This window comes from Necator americanus, chromosome II, assembly GCF_031761385.1.
Source record: "Necator americanus strain Aroian chromosome II, whole genome shotgun sequence".
Taxonomy (NCBI): Eukaryota; Metazoa; Nematoda; class Chromadorea; order Rhabditida; family Ancylostomatidae; genus Necator; species Necator americanus.
The window spans coordinates 1,668,474-1,684,958 of NC_087372.1; the positions used below are offsets into that span (position 1 = coordinate 1,668,474).

Sequence of the window (16,485 nt, forward strand, 5' to 3'; positions counted from 1 at the left end):
CTGCAATGCTCCTTTAACCCTCGAAGTTGAAGATTGTCTACGACCGTAAATAAACCAGGTAGGTGAACAAGTAAATTGTAGTATTTCTAATAATGTACAAAAGAACGGAATGAAAAAATGTTCTGTAATTTGCAGAGAAAAAAGAAGAAAAAAGCGAAGAAATGAGTTAGAACTCAAAAAGAGTCCCATTTTGTGCAATGAATCCATACGGATTGATTATTTGTTGGTAACGTTCCACTTGAAAACGTAGGTAGAGAAGGCAACTCAAGTAGTAACACCGTATGCATATCTACAGTACATCAAAGAAGTGAAACCGGCAGATGTAGTTCTATTTAAAGGTCCCATACGAGTACGGTGAGTGTGAAACAGGCTCCTCGATCAACTCCAAACTGTAGTTCTTTTTTCATAATAAAATTGATCGATGGTGAAACTAATCCAGCAAATACAAAAGCGACTGAACTGGACAACATTTAAGTAACATTTTCAGGAAAAAAATCTGTTCATCTCAGGAGATCCTCAGGAGGATTGCGAGAAGAAAAAATATACACTTTTTACTGGCGCTGTTTACGTTTGAGAATTTTTGTCGCTTCTTGTCGAAAAAAAAAAAACCGTGGGATAATGATGATCGCACAAGCATTTCTCGGATTTTTCCATCCAGAAAAAAGATGTTTTCACCGTCATCATCAACAGAGTTTTAACACATATTTCTCCTTTTTCAATTCAGAACGCGAATCTGTGGCGTTGTTTTTGATGGCGATTTGTTAAAATCCACCCACACGAGGGGACAAAAAGATTCTCAGCTCTCAATTCAACGGAATAATAACATGCAAATATTATTTATTCATTTTTTCTCACGAACATTAAAATGTGGGATCTGAGAGGGAGAAAAGATAGATAGACAATCATAACAAAATTTCCGGGAATTTCATTCGACCTTTAAACGTTAAGGGATAAAAATAACTTTATTGGAGCGCCTTATTAGCCATGCATTAGCGAAAAGTGCAGTCATTCTCAAAATATTTTTCAAAATTTTCCTAACTACCACGTAAAAACTCATAGCAGAAAGAATGATTTTTGAGTTGATTGAAGAGGTTTGCAAAAAAATTTCCGGGTTTTTTTTTTGAGGCCAAGAATATAGAGTGAGAAGAAATTCAACGTATTGCAAGCAGTAGGGTAAATAAAGTAAAAATAAAATAAAATTAAAAAAATGAGTAAAAAATAAATAAATGTGAGTAGTTGTTTGATTCCTCAACAGTACTATATTAGTTTTGGGAGTTTCTGTTTTTGACTGAGGACCACCAGGAAAGGGTCTGCGACGTTGGCTCAGACGGGATTATTCCTACATTCACATTTTCCTGCGTTTACATTGACTTCGTTTTAAAATTTTCTTGATTTATTTCTTTTAAGAGAATATTTGCAATTTTTTTCGCAGTACCTAAGCAGGAATTGTTACTTGAGAGACCGTTAAGGCTGCAAAATAGATCGAAAAATAATTCCCTTCCTTTTTTACATTTTTAAAATTTTTTCTGTACAAAAACAGCAGAAACCTGCCTCGTTTATTTTCTATAAAAGGCAGATTTTAGGGGAAAAAATGAAAATGTCACCCTATGAAAAATAATAATAAATTCCCTTAATGAAAATGCTAGAAATGCACAATTAAGGTCTCTTTACTGCTCACGTCAGCAGTATTTTGAAAAAAAAATTCCATTTCCCTTTGCATCGAATTGAACACTGCAATTAATGTGCGCTAATTACAATAACGCCGCCCATTTTAATTCGAATTCCAGCGAAAACGGTAATCCAAATTGAGGTGGTGGTGGTTTTATGCTATTGAATGGTTTTGATATTAGATTCGTGGCAGAGCCGACACTCCAGCTACAGTATTTAACAACATATGGGGGTAATCCGTGCTTCCTTCAAGTGTTTTTAAGGATAGAGGATGTTTTCAAGGGTTTAAGGTCCATCTACGTTTGGAGTGTGTGCGAATATTTCCTAAAATTAGCTATGTCGGCGGTATTATTTATTAAAACAAAAAACGCGGTAGGAATCGAATATTTTTACCGATTGAATATCCGAATATTCGAAGTTGAAAATGTTGTAAAACGGGAAATTTCCAGAATTAATACACTTTTAAAAATAGAAGCGCTTAAAATTCTTTAACTTCAACTATTAAAACTACCAAATAAGCTAGAGTTAACCATTAAAAATAGTAAAAATAAAAGAAGTCTGAGCCGTAATATCAGAATTATCCAGCCAAGCGCACAAAAATTTGATACGCGAAATTTCGAATATTCGAAAATTCAGCCTCAAAAAAAAATCGTGACTAATGATAAGACCGTGGCGCCAAGCGATATTGTAATTAAGGATGGAAAAACAAATAGAAATTTGATAGGGGATGTAATTGATGGATAGTGGATTCCATCACGGGAACATGCAGCCGGAATAACACTATTCATCCTCCACCAGTCTTCAATCAACAACACTTTCGTAGATTGTGTATCGGTAGAACTCGAAAAAAAAGCAGAGAAAAAGCACATGGAATGTTTTTTTTGTGAATTTTTTGTCTCTTCCATAAAAATTTGTCTAGTCTTCATCCAAAACATCTCCAAATAATATTTAAATTTACTTCGATGCAATAGCTCTAGTGCAATATCCAGTGAAAATGAGCAAAGAGAAAGTTTATAGAGGATGTGAATGGGGATTCTCGGGTAAATGTGAAAAAAAATACGTAAAAATATGAAGAAGATGTGAAAATTGACTTGGAAGCATCAGCAGACTTGTAGAAAAAAATCTATCAAAAAAGATAGGAGAGGAAGAAGAAATATCATAGAAAAAGAAAAGTCAGAGTATGAAAAAAAGAGAAGAAAACGTTTCAGTGTTGACTCGTAGATGAGCATGCGATGAGAATTAGGCTATCGTTCATCTACGATTCATCAAAAAACGAGAGCGAGAAGGTGAATCTTTCCGGAAATGAGGTAAACGAGGGTGTTGGCTTTGATTATAACGAACCTAACAGGAGAAATCAATGAAAACTTTCTACAAATCAAGAATTTTCGGGAATAGATCAAAATTTGTGAAGAGTCTGAATAGAATTTAAAATATAAACATAACTTTAGGTCAGGTGAAATTTCCAAATTTTTTTAGGTGCGATTCTGGAACAGCAGCCATAGAGGAATATCTAATTCTGTTCCCTTACGCGTAAGATTCAAGGTGCCCACGTATTTTTACAAGAAAATGGAAAAATTTGCTTCCAAATCGTATCCGCATGAATTATTGATTTATTAGTTGATTGAAAAATTAATCAAACTTCATTTCACGGAATTTTTTTCTTGACTGTTCCTATCCTGATTAGAAATATAAAAGCAGATGAAATCCACACTGCGCGTACCTTTTTGAGGACGGGTTTTCGTTGCGGAAGTAGGGACGCGACTGGATTCATAGGTTTTCGAGAATTCACATTAAAACGCTACGTTGTCGACAGCACAGTATTCGCGACACGACAACGCTTCCGAATCGATCGACATCAGAAGCGTTCCGGCCGCGTGTCACGATTCCGGTGATTGGAAGCAGGCAGTGATTAAACGCGGCGACAATTCATCCGTGAAATGTCGTTGTTATTTTCATCCCGTCCAACAACAGCAAACTACAGTTGTTCTGGGACATGCTTCACATTCGATTCGGGACCGAAATCGTTGACGACGACGACGACGACGAGGAGGCGGGGGAGGAGGAGGAGTAGGAGGAGGAAAACGACGATCGTGCTGCCTCGGTCCACTGCACCGGCCCCACTAGGTGCCTTTCCATTTAATTAACAGCGTTGTTCTGTGTGCAAGAAAACACTCTTGTTGACTGGAGCGCGATAAAAGGATGAGGCCTCCCGATTCCCCCTGGCCATCGTTGTTTGCTTTTTCAGCTGTCGGGAGTTCTGGAAAATAGAGTCAAACGACTAGAAGGAGGTTTTCAAAGGAAATTGTGAGGGTCGTCGAAGGTCCCTCACAGAAGGAGAAGCTTCTGGGCAACTCTCGCACCCGACTGGGACGACATATGGAGAAAATACCGGAGTATGCTCGATGAACTCGAAGAAGAACAGGAGTCAAGGTGATCAAGGCGATAGAAGGAGGAAAAAGAGGAAATTACTCAAGATTTCTTTACCACTTACGACTCAGAAACTCACTTAGAAATACTTTTACCCAGAGCTACCGTAAGAGCGATCTTTTTAAAACTATTAAACTCTGGTAGTTTTCAGCGAACTATCCGTCAGTGTTCCGCAAAGAAAGGACGTGACTCAACTTTACCACAATGTAACAAACATCAATGTTCAATGACAACGACAGTACTGGGAACAGTGAAAAAATCCTGGATTTGATGAGATGAAATTATCTCACAAGTTTAGGGATCATTCAGCAATGACTTCTGGACGATTTTCGGGAAACTTTGGAGAAAAATGGTTTTTTAACGTTCTTTTTCATTCGTCAAAATCCCTAGTCTGACTACTTTTATGGGTATTTCATTTAAAAAGTAAAAATAAAAATATTTGTCAACAAAAGTAATACTAATAAACTGTATAGTATGCTATTTATTAATATACTATATGATACTAACAATAAACTAATCAAATGAAATAATAATGGAAAAAAATGAACGTTCTTGAATAGAATTTCCGAAGCACTTGATCACGTTGAAAATTTTCCCAACGTGGAACTATTGCCTTCGGTGGATTTTGCAAGTTTCCTGGCGTATCGATCATTTAGAAATTATTTTACGATGAACTCATTTCAGCGACAAAATTAACCAACTGATACGTCTGGGCGCCATAATAGCGCCTAAAAAAAGGAAAACATGTTGGGATGACTCAAACGTAAAATAGAAATTTTGACAACGTCTGTAAACCTCTTGTTTTCGCGTGAATCATCCATGTTATCGGAAATTTTGGAATTATTTACAAATATTTCTGTTGTTGTTTAGGTATATCATTGTAATTTCCGGCGCAACAATTGTTATTGTTGATTTCGGCGCTCTTCGAATAGAGACCGTAAAATTACGATCGGTGTCGTTATCGGAGACAAAGTATAAAACCAAATAAGGCTAAAAAAAGAAAAATTCAGGAGCAGTCCAGAGGGATCCGATGATCTCTAGAAATTTCTAAGGGATATCGTTGGTTAAAATCGTTCGCCCAACATCAATTTCAAGGATGAACCGCTCCTTAAATGATCCCCTATTCGAATATTAAAATCTTTTGCTATTTATATTCTTTATTACTAAATTACAGTCTTGACAAGCTTCGTTAGAGGATCCTCCGAAAACTGTCAAACTACTTTTTTTTCGTTAAATTCTAAGGAAGGGAATGGTCCGCCTCGCCATCTCCCTACAAACAAGAAAATGTAAAGTAGGGATAGAAAGAAGCGGCATTTTCCTTGCGTTCAAATTCTTGGATTTCCTCTAGTATTAATCCACAAAATAAAAAAGAATAAAAAGAAGAGAATTTTGCGGGAACATTCTCAAAAATAGCTGGTAAATTATAAAAAAAAACTTCAAAAAAGGAGGACAAGGATTGATGATCATTAAAAGAAAATTTGTAGAAATTTCGAGCGCATGGGGTTTTCCAACACAGAAGCAGAACCCATTTCAAAAAAAAATATGATTGATGCAAGTATGCACGTTCTATGGCCCAAGTCACTTCAAAGAGAAAATTTATATGGAATATATTTTAAAAAAATCACTAAAATAAAACGAACAAGTAAGTGCATGAGTGAATAAACGTCACTGGAATATTTGAACTCGAAAGCCTTAGCAGAATTTGAAAAAAAAGCCAATTTAAAGTCTACAAATGCAGCGGTTAGCTAACTACGAAAAAAAAAAGACTTTTGGGAAATAAAATTGGTGCATGGCTAGAGAGATACATAAGTAATTTCTAACAGTGCACGGAAATTTGATCAGGGAAACGAAAAAGGTTTACCTACGATTTTGAAAAAATGGGAGTGAATCGTCGATTTTTCTAAGCCAAAAACTGTCTCATTGTTTCTACGCAGAAAATATATTGCGAAGAACGTTCTGCCAAAATTACACCCGGACTCGGCTCATTGATTTCAGCTACGCTGCTCGAGTAGGAAAGTTTTCAAAGCTGTAAGTTATAACAGAAGAACTTCTTAGAAATTGATCCCTTTGCAAAGCTCGAGTGCCTTGTTAACACAAAAAAGAAAAAAAAAATGTGAAAATTTGAGAAAAACTTTACTTTAGAAATATTGAGCATATCAGTAGTTTTGTAACAAGCTCAAAACAACTGGAATGGATTATCCGATGACAAACTTGCGGAGATTTTCTACGTACATATTTCCTTAAGGGTACTAAAATTTAGAAAAAAATCTCAAAAAGGTTCTAAGTTAATAAAATAATTATTAAGTTAATAAAACAGAATTCTATACAGATCGTTAATTTCCACGGAAAACCACACGAAATTTTCAAAGGAAGGTGGAAAATGGGCGGATGGTGGTCAAACCAGTAACAACAACAATAATACTTCCCGAATTCTGGACACCTTGAAAGAGAAAACCACAATTGAGCGAATTGTCAATTCATAAATCATATTTCCGGTTTTTTGGTTCTGAATTTTTGGCAGCTTGGGTGTTCCCTGGAAGCTTGGAGCTTAGATCGTTCGCGAAGAAAAAATTTTTAGATTAAAAAAAAACGTTTTGTAGAGAGTTAAACTCATGCCAGCCGTAAATGATTCTTTTTTACTATTATTGCTTTATTACTTCGATTTTTTATTTAAAAAATGAACTAAACTTAAAATAACAATGACATCTAAATCTCACATATTAGAAGAATAAGATGCTAAAATCTGCCGTCTAAAATCCTAGAGACTGCTCCAAAAATGCTTGACAGGATAATTGTGCCCCGTTGTCAATATTCTGACCTGCGGATAACTAATGGTGAGGAATTCGTAAGCATATGCGTCCGTGGAAATATTAATGAATCTTCTTCCTCGGCAGTCTTTCCTTTTTTCTTTGCGAGCAAAATGGTCAACAACCTTAGACGATGAGCTGGAAAGAGCAGTAATTTTTCAGATAATTGGGGAAAAGCTGAGCGGCATTCGAAGCCAAGCCACGATTAATTCGAACCTGACACGAACACTAATTTAAATTTCCAATCCGTTCAGCTGCACCAAACATTCTTTCTCGGAACGATGTTACGTCGAAAACGTAGGAAAATTGTGCGGCTGCGCTAAGTTCTGGAGATTGGGTACATTCTCCACAAATATACGACTACAGACATAGATAGATAGATATAGACTACTACGTGCTTACATATTTCCGGTACTGTTCTGGATTCACTTTTAGATTTTTCTCATCACTCAATCGTCGGGAAAGAAGCTTATTTGAGGGTAAACGTTATCAAATTGCCGCCAGAAGTGAAAAAAAAATTGTCAAAATTATCTACATTTAAATTTAAAGTAATTTTTAAAGGATTGATTGACGCTGTATACATGAAATTTATACTTCTGTTATATTCATAGTCAATAAAATCAATTATTTAGAGTCCTTTAAATATTGTGGAAAATTTCCTGCTATTCACGAGAGCCTTCTGCAAGCAATTAATAGGATAAATATTCACGGAAGAATTAGACGGAAAAAATTCGATAATGCGATGTTCTGAACTCCTTTTTATACATATTCATACAATAATTTCATGTCCGGATATAGTTGGTTCAGATAATCGCAGAAAACAACTCGGAAGAAAATTGTGAGGAAGTTTCCGTAAATTAAAAAGAAGAAGGACGAGAAATAATTATAAAATTTAAGGATTAGAAAGATTTTTGGAACAGCGAGCAAGAAAAAAAAGTACAAAAAAGCACTCCACGAATGGAAGAATCCCAGAAAAGTCTACTGGATCTCATTGAGCAAAATGCGAAGAATGAATTGAAGGAGAGAGAGAAAAAAGGAGGAAACTGAGCCGCAGTAGCAGTAACAGCAGTGGGTGGAGAGTTGAATTGGGGTCTCGGCGCAACGTCGCTTGAGAAAATTAGCCTGATTAAGTGGGTGCAAGTACAGCGAGAGAGTTGAGACGCAGCACATCCAGACATACGGACGAGTTGTTTCCAGAATTTTCCCCTCATAGGGGTGGTCAAACGAGGAAGCATTTCGGAAAATTTCACGACAGAAAATTCGTTGGAGACATTCAATCGGAAAGGAAAAATCATCAGAATGTACGCTTGATTTGATAGAAGTCAATAAACTTGAAAATATCATCGCTTTGAGATTTCTCATTTAAATCCTTGTTTTCATTTCTTTGCCAGGAACTTATCAAATATACATCAAAAACCCCTCTTGCATAAATCGTATGCACGAAAATAGCAAATCCGTAAAAAGTTATAGCAACTGGAATGCTAATTCTTAAATTTGAAGATCCCTCTTCTTATTGTTCATGAAAAATTGGCTTAAAAAATTCCGAGGTAAAAAAGCGAAACTCTCAATGGAGAGGACGAAGAAGGACTCAAATCTGTCAGAATTGGAGAGGTTTTTTCATAGAGTTTTCCGAGCATCAGAAGATTATTTTAGGAATTTTCGAGTGATTTTCTCTGTATGATTAATAAAAATGAAAAAAAAAACGAGGAACATACTTCTTTTTAGCGATTATTCATGGCACAGTAATTGGTTTCTTACATGTAAAAAAAGAAAACTTTGAAAAAAAAACAGTCCAGCTAATTTGTTGACTTCAAATTATTGCTGAGATAAGTAGGAAATTGAAGCTAGCTCAGGATAAATATCCCTAGAAGTCGCAAAAGAAAAAAACTAAGGACAAAAACTCACGAATGACACAGAAAGAAAACGACGACGATCATAGTTTTGTCAACAGCGGTAGCAGCAGCGGCAGCAGCAGCAGTGGAGCCGCTGCTATCCACGTTATTCCCGGAGAGTTTGATTAGCGATTCATTACAAAGCCGGGGACGCTGTGTGTGTGTGTTTTTTTTTGTTTTGACGAGAAGAGAACAACGCTCGAACAACACATTTGCAATAAATAAATTTTCAGCTCAAATGTTCCAGCGTTCGAATGGAATTCAGCGGAAACAGGGGGCTCTTTCCGAAGTCCTGCCTAATGATTCAGGTGAGATGAGCTGAATTGTCAGGATCGGTGTCGACTCGTACTCCCCTTTCCCTCCTACCTCCTAAATTCCGAACTAGACGTTGCCGGACGGCGACAACTCGCCTGCTTATTTTGATCTCGTCTCAGTCCTCGTCCCAGGAAGCCAATTGTTTGCCAAGAGTCGAATTAATGAACTTGGCTTGCGGTTCCGTAGAAGTGAGTGTCCGAGAGCTCTTTCTCGATGAACAGCGCTTATTCCGACGAAGACCGCGGTGGGAGCTTGATGTTTGAGGATCCTCGGATTCAACTTTCTGACTTAAAATCATAAAAATCCCACAAAGACATGAGCATATCATTATTACCCAATTATTTAAGGATAATCCTCAAAACTGAGTGTTCAATAATATTTCTTTCTTTGCGGATATGTCCGACAATTTTTGATAGTGAAAGTTACAACTGGTGGAAATATGACCGGATTCCGGGGAAGAAAATTTTTTCAACAAAAAAGGAAAACTTGTGAAGTTTGAGAAAAAGTAGCCTTATAAAAGAAATTAAAGAAATAAATAAAAATAACCCTATAAAAGTACAAAATTGAAAAATAATCATATGCACTAGTTATTTTAAGCTTTATCACGGTAAATTTTACATCCATACATACATTTCTTAGTGCTATTCAGCTCGCAGTTCCTTATTTTATTTCATTTTCATGATAGAGAAGTTTTTTTTTCAAAAAAAAAAAACTCATCATTATAGACTAAACCAATAAAAAAATCAGAGGTTGGAGGAGGGAGGAGTAAGAGGAGGTTAATTATAAACTCATTAAAAACTCTTGAAATGAGAACTTCGAGGAATAGGAAACTCAGAAAATTTTGAGGACTTGGAAAATCGTAAACATTTGGGCAGCAGATGCAGATTTTGGGGTGGTTTTTGACATTTAAAAAATGAATCACAACAATTTAAAAGGAATTACAAATGTAAAACTATATTTGAGCTTATCCAGAAGGTTAGTTAAGGTGTGTAGTGAACTTTAATCCCATGAAAAGATGATAAGCCTCCAGAATCTCTGTTGGAAACCCAAACTATTAAGATACTACAACGATTAGGTCACTTTTGGTTTGAAAAAGTCCACAGACGTGCACCAAACTCCAAAGAAACCCTAATTTTTGAACATCCAAAATTTTTCCTCATATAGAATTTTTTATGCAAGTAAAATAAGGGAGTATCATTGATCTCACAGTCCTAGAAAGTTACGGATAATGAACAACCCCAAAAGAGTTGAAATATATTCTCCCTATCCTGTAACGAGCGAAACGATTTCGGCGAAAAAAAGACCAAAATCGGAAAACATTGTCAACATCGCGGTGAGAAACGCATACACTTAACGGAACGCTGTGAAAATATTTCAAAAAAAAGAAGCGAAGAATAGGACACGGCGAAACCACCGTATTCAAATATTTACATTCGAGATTTCCGTATGTGAGAGAGATTCAGGAAGAATTATGGAAAATTTTAATGTTTATGCAACCAAATATTTGCAAGCTATTGTGTGTGCTTTTGAAACAAGATATGTACGTGGTTTCAGACTACGAGACGTTCAGGGTGTAACCAGATTTTCCGGGGGTGAAAAAACTGATCCTGAGGTCACAGAGCAGGTCTGACGCAGTGACCGCTCGCGTAAGAAAGCAGCTCACGTGGGAAAAGAGCCAGAAAGCGAGCCATAGCTTCGATTAGCGAAAGAAACTGCTCAGCTGGGAACCATAAATCATTAAAAGACTGCAAATGTGCAGTAATTTTGCATGAAGCAAAAGCTCGTACTCATATGATGAGTTTGTACGGATCCGCAAATAATCCACACTTGTTTTCCTGTTTTCCGAACACCGTAGAGCTCTGCGGTAACGCAATTCGAAAAAAAAACAACAAGTTTGAGTTTGAAGTAAAAATTTTTTCGAAAGTAGAAAGCAAAGAAAAGCAGAAAAGCGAAAAAAACAAAAATAAAGTGTTCAGGCTCACCTTCGACATGAAAGCGTGGATTTATAAAACAGAATAGTGACAGGGATATCAGAGAGTTATAGGCATAACTGAAAAGAAAAACGAATATGATCACACATGCAGTAGGAAGAAAACAATCACCGCCACGATAAAAATAGTTATCGATCGTCGAAATTAATCCGCAGGATCCGACGAAACAGAGATGTTGTGGAAGTACACGATATATTGGTGTTGTTCGAGAAGCTCACTTGACTGAGGGCAGAGATAGTGAGAGAAGAGGCGAGGAGGAAGCTACGACACTTGAAACCGAAAAGAAAAAAAAACGTGGATTGGAGTGGGTGGAAGCGCTGGATCATCTCAACCATTGGGGAAAAGTTGCCGTGATGGAAACGAAACGCGGTGGAAATTTTTGCGGAAATTTGCGTAAAAAGAAAGAAGCTTTGAGTGCTGAGGGCCGAACAGACGACAGATGGACGAGGAGGTTTACTTCATTCTTGTGAAAATCCTTTCATGCATGAACCTCGTTGAAAAAAATGTTGGACATAAAAACAAATTGCTGGAAAACTGTGAGAAAAAAAAAAACTTCCATGCAATCTATACAGGATCAGATTATAACAACTTCATCTGTGTGGGTGGCAGATGTAAAAATGCCAAGCGCCTTGATTGGTAATTAAATTTGAATAGAAGAAAATTTGAGGGAAAATTTCAAAATTTGAATTATTTTGAAGATCGAACAGATAAAAAGCATTTTAGCAACGTAGGTGATTTCACTTCACTTCAAAAATTAAATCTAAAGATTTCACCAGAACAACCGGATATCATGATTTACTGCAGATTTTCCTTCCTGCAAAAAAGAGTTCTGACCAAGAAACTTTACACCACTGTTCATGTCATGGAAACCGATCATTCCTGAAATACATTTCTGAATGATCTTCGACCTTAATTTGTATTTCCTCTCTAATTTCAGAGAAAAAAAGTAAATGAGGCCAATGATTTTTCCGGATGTTAACAGAGCACGGTTCAAATATTAAACTCAGCAGATGTGTCGCAGTTCTGAGGATCTAAAATTCTGTTTGCGCTCAAGTATAAACGGCACGGTAGCAAAAACACTCATAAATTTTCGTCTACTTGGGTTCCGAGTTTTTTGTTAGATTAGAATGTGAGATATGTGTAGTATAAACGCAAAAACTACCGTCTTTTCAGATAAAAATCCATTAAGTGAGTCGAAAAACTAAAAAAAAATAAATAAAAGGCTGAGGTAAAACTATTTATTTCAAAGAAAGCCATTGGGAACATTGCCATTTGATGTTCATTTGAATTTTGAAAAAAAAATCCTCGAAGAAGAGAGTCGGAAAAATCAAGAAAATGGAAATAAGAATGAAGCCTGCATGTATTTGAGAAATTTCATTTGCCACCGTTTTTGATAGCGTTTCCTCTTTCTAATCCGGATAATTGGAATTATTCGCACTCAGGTCTTGTGGAACAGGAATTTTCGAAGCCATATGAAAAATTATGAAAGAATTCCAGCTTTAAAACGGATGAAAAGTAATTATAAGCGTAAAGAAGGAAAGCGAAGAACCGTTTTGTGGGACTAGAAGGAAACGACTTCACTTGCGACTTCAATCTAATTTATTTTACTGAACTTGACTATGAAGGAGAAACTTACTTAAAAGTGCAACTGGTAATGTTCCCAGATGGGGAAATGAGCGGAGGAGCTCGTAAACGAGAAGATAATGAGCGTTCATCCGGAGGAATACAATGGGACCAGTGGGAAATAATCGGGATGAGTTTCTGGATGGATGAGCGAGCGAGCGTATGTACAGTGTTGGGTAATCAAAACGACGGTTTTTCTAGGAGATTAAGTGCCACGAGCTCGTTTCAAAATCCTGTACAGATTCCAGGAAACGAATGGGGAGCGAATTTACCTAGATACTGTAGAGGAAAAAAAGATTATCTTTTTTCGAGGGCAGAATTTAGCCGTACGGATGTTCACAGCAGCGGATACAAAGCAAAGAAGCCATCCTACTCCCGCTCTGTTCCCAGCTCAACTTCACTTTTTTGTATGAGTTCAAATTCATGGAATGAGATGGGAAAATTCATTAATAAAAGTTTCGATCGCTAAGCAATGCGTCGTCGTCAAATGCGACGGATAAAAAGACTACTGAAATAAATTACTACGTTTTTATACGGCAACAATAAGCGGAAGCCATGCGAAAATCTCATTCCTCCGGCGAAAAAAACGAGAAAAAACGGAAACAATGAGAAATTTATTTGAGGTGAATGATCGAATGGAGGGGACGTGTATTCCGGCGGAGCCTCATCCGGAACGAGCAATTGCTCTCAGACATATTGGACACTAGCAAATTCCAGATGTTGCGTGTTCATGGCGTAAGAAGTTCTTCGAACAAATCGCAGCTGGCTGGCACGCAAACATAGATACCGTATCATATGCAAAACATTCTCACATATGCTGCAAAAAAGTCAAAGTTCTTTGGAATTTCGATTTGCGAGCGGCCACGTCCTCCAGTGAGCCTCCAGTGAGGAAGGAGAATTTCCTTACGGTTTTCCTTACTGTCGATAAAATGTTTGGTATTAGAAATTTGGCAGAATTAAATCAGTTCCGTCAAAAAAAAACTTAAAATCACAAAAAAGAGGTGCCTCACCAGTACTTTGACGTTCATGTGTTATTTAAATTCATGTATTAAATATACCTCAAATTTATACTTTTTTCAAACTAAGGAAAATTGTAAAAATTTGTGAATTATAATACCAGATACTGAATCCAACATAACAGAATCGTCCTATATGCCGCTAAGAAAAAGTATTACCTATTAAGCGCTAAGAGAAAAACTTCTTCTGCACATTCCGGAAGAACCAGTTCTCGAAAAATTCCCAAGAAAAATTCACCAACGATATGATCCTGCAGAAAGTAATAAGTGCACAGAAATGGAAGGTAATTGGTTTAGGTTTAATTAGTTTTGTATAGGTTTAGTCAAAACCATCAGTTACTTAGGTTCCGAAGAAGTACGGTGACTTTTCTCGTTGAATTTTTCATCATGGAATGCAGTCGTGAAAACATAAACAAACTTGAAATGTGAAAAAAAAAACAGAAAAGTTGAGATTCCACCACAAGCACCGGCACCATCTGTTGAACTTTGTAATTACAGAAAAAAAGTCCAGACTAAAAGATGTATGTTTGCTCAAAAATCCATGAACAAAAGTCAAGGATTATAAGGATTTCAAGCAGCTGCAAGAATTGTCCTTGCTTTTTTTCAAAAAAAAAAGATCTTTCTTAGTGTAAAGTTACGGAAAAATATACAAGAAGTCGTAAATTAGACTCTTTGGATTTGTTATGCGAAGTTAAAGAAAACAATCGCCTGGCTAATTAACGAGAAAAAAGTTGCATAAAATATTCACAAAAAATTCTGTTTTCGACGAAAAAAAAACCTCCAAAAAATTAGAATTAATTATACAACCGTTACTCGAAAAAATAAAGATCCCTATAACAGTTAGGTTCATTTGAAATAAATGAAGCGATCGAGAAAACTGAGGTTTGCGCATTTTCTTGATTTATTTACTTACAGACTCATGAAGTATAACTATTCACAGAGAAAAATAATGGATGAATCGGAAAATCCATGCTAAAATCCCACAAGAGAATGCTTGTTAATTACGTGATGAAAAGAAAGCAGTTTTCTTTTTTTCCTCTGGAAAGATTTTTGAACATTATTTTAATGGGGAGAGAGAGAGAAACCTGAGAACTTTCTTTAAGTCGACGAGAAAAAAGGCAACAGTCTTGGATTTGCAGAGTTTACCTTTCACTAAGTGATAACGATATATGGATGGTGTATGGAGGGTGGAGCGAAAAGTATAAAGGACATTGGAGCCGGTGTGGGTGGTAGTCTTGACAGTGTGCTCGAGCAAACATAGGCAGAGAGAGGCGTCAAATGCTACCGTGAAGAGACAAGACGAGAGGAAAGGAGGTGAAAGAGAAAGAGAGAGAGAATGAGGAAAGAAAAGCAAACGGAACTGATCGTAACAACACACGGATGTGTCAACCAGCCAGAAGGACCACATCAGCAGAATACTAATCGTACAACGTCATGACGGAATTAAAATCGCTGAGCAGCTGGAGCCAGATATGCGGGGAAAAATGGAAAAATCAGGGGGGAAACGGGGAAATAGACAGGGAAACTGTGGACGCATGGAGAATCCCAGAGGAGGGGACCTCGAAAAGAGGAGAAATTTCTTATTCGATACGTCTAGTGTAGCGGGGAAAAGACTTAAAACCTTTTCTGGATGAGCCCACCACATGATGGTGACGAAAATTTCAGATAAATGCAAAGACTCGAGGGCTAGTCGTTGAAAATTTCAATGAAGTCAGACATTTATGGGCTTAAATCGCTGCACTTCAATCTTTGGATTAAAAGAATCGTCGTCCAGAAACGAGGATCTTAATTTAGTCGAAGATGTGGAATGTTCCCGCACGTCACTTCAATGGAAGATGGTAGGTGGAGGAGTGGAATGGATAAATAAAAATGCTCCGAGCACAAAATATGGTTAAGTCAGAGACGCAGAACACGAATCCAGAAAATCCCACCAACTCTACTGTAGAAGAAGAATAGGTGTGAAGCAATGAGAAAAAAATTTCAACCCCGTTCACCACTAGGATTGAAATTTGCTGAAATTCTTGAGTATCTATGTTCAATATTACAAAATCAAATATTTTTCCATCACAAAGATTCATAATTAATGAAAATTCCATTTCGAAACAAGAAAAACAGTTGTCGGGAATTGAAAAAAATTATTCCACGGAAAAACGGATGAGAACGAGATGCATAGAATAGAATAGAAATTTGTCTTCCACATATAGAGGACCGAAAAAAAAACGCACAGCAACAGAATTGCCTCTTCATTTGAATGAGAAATAGAAATAAAAGGGAAAAAAAAAACACAGGAAGAATAACGAAATTGAATAAGCCGGAGGGGTTTTTTTTAGAAAATTTTACTCTCAATGATTCTTTTCGACTACGAACACGTCATAAGAAAATGAGAAACGTCAGAACGGAAGCTTTTTGTGCGCATTTTTCTGCATCGAGTACTTAGAACATAAGTATGGTTTTAGGGGAAAAAATTACAGATTGTGTCTTCAAGTGAGTAAATCACAAAACAGTTAACTTCGAGGAAAAATCCGGCTACAAATTGCAATCGGAGCGAGAGTGGAGAGGTTTTCTTTTTTCACGCAAAGCACGCACGCTGCTAGGTTACCACTACATAGAATGTGATTTCAAATTAACCTCCGCCCCAACCGCGCCAATCTCTCGCAATCTTCTACAGTCCTCCCCTCCCCAATCCGTCGAACGATCACTTCCGCCGTAATCGCCGTCGTGACAAATCTGACCAACCGTTAATTGA

At 36.8% G+C, this 16,485-nt stretch overlaps 1 protein-coding gene across 4 annotated transcripts in view; it reads right to left on the minus strand.

Moving 5' to 3' along the window:
* RB195_016589 (uncharacterized protein) overlaps positions 1–16,485 on the minus strand; it is a gene marked incomplete at both ends in the record, with an annotated part of 78,100 nt that overhangs the window by 39,542 nt on the left and 22,073 nt on the right. The window contains one exon of one of the 4 annotated variants that reach the window (XM_064183180.1): positions 11,092–11,100. The exons of the other annotated variants lie outside the window; for them this stretch is intronic. Coding sequence (XP_064039063.1) covers positions 11,092–11,100 — 9 coding nt within the window. Of the gene's footprint in view, positions 1–11,091; positions 11,101–16,485 lie in introns of those variants that run through there. 4 annotated transcript variants of the gene reach the window in all.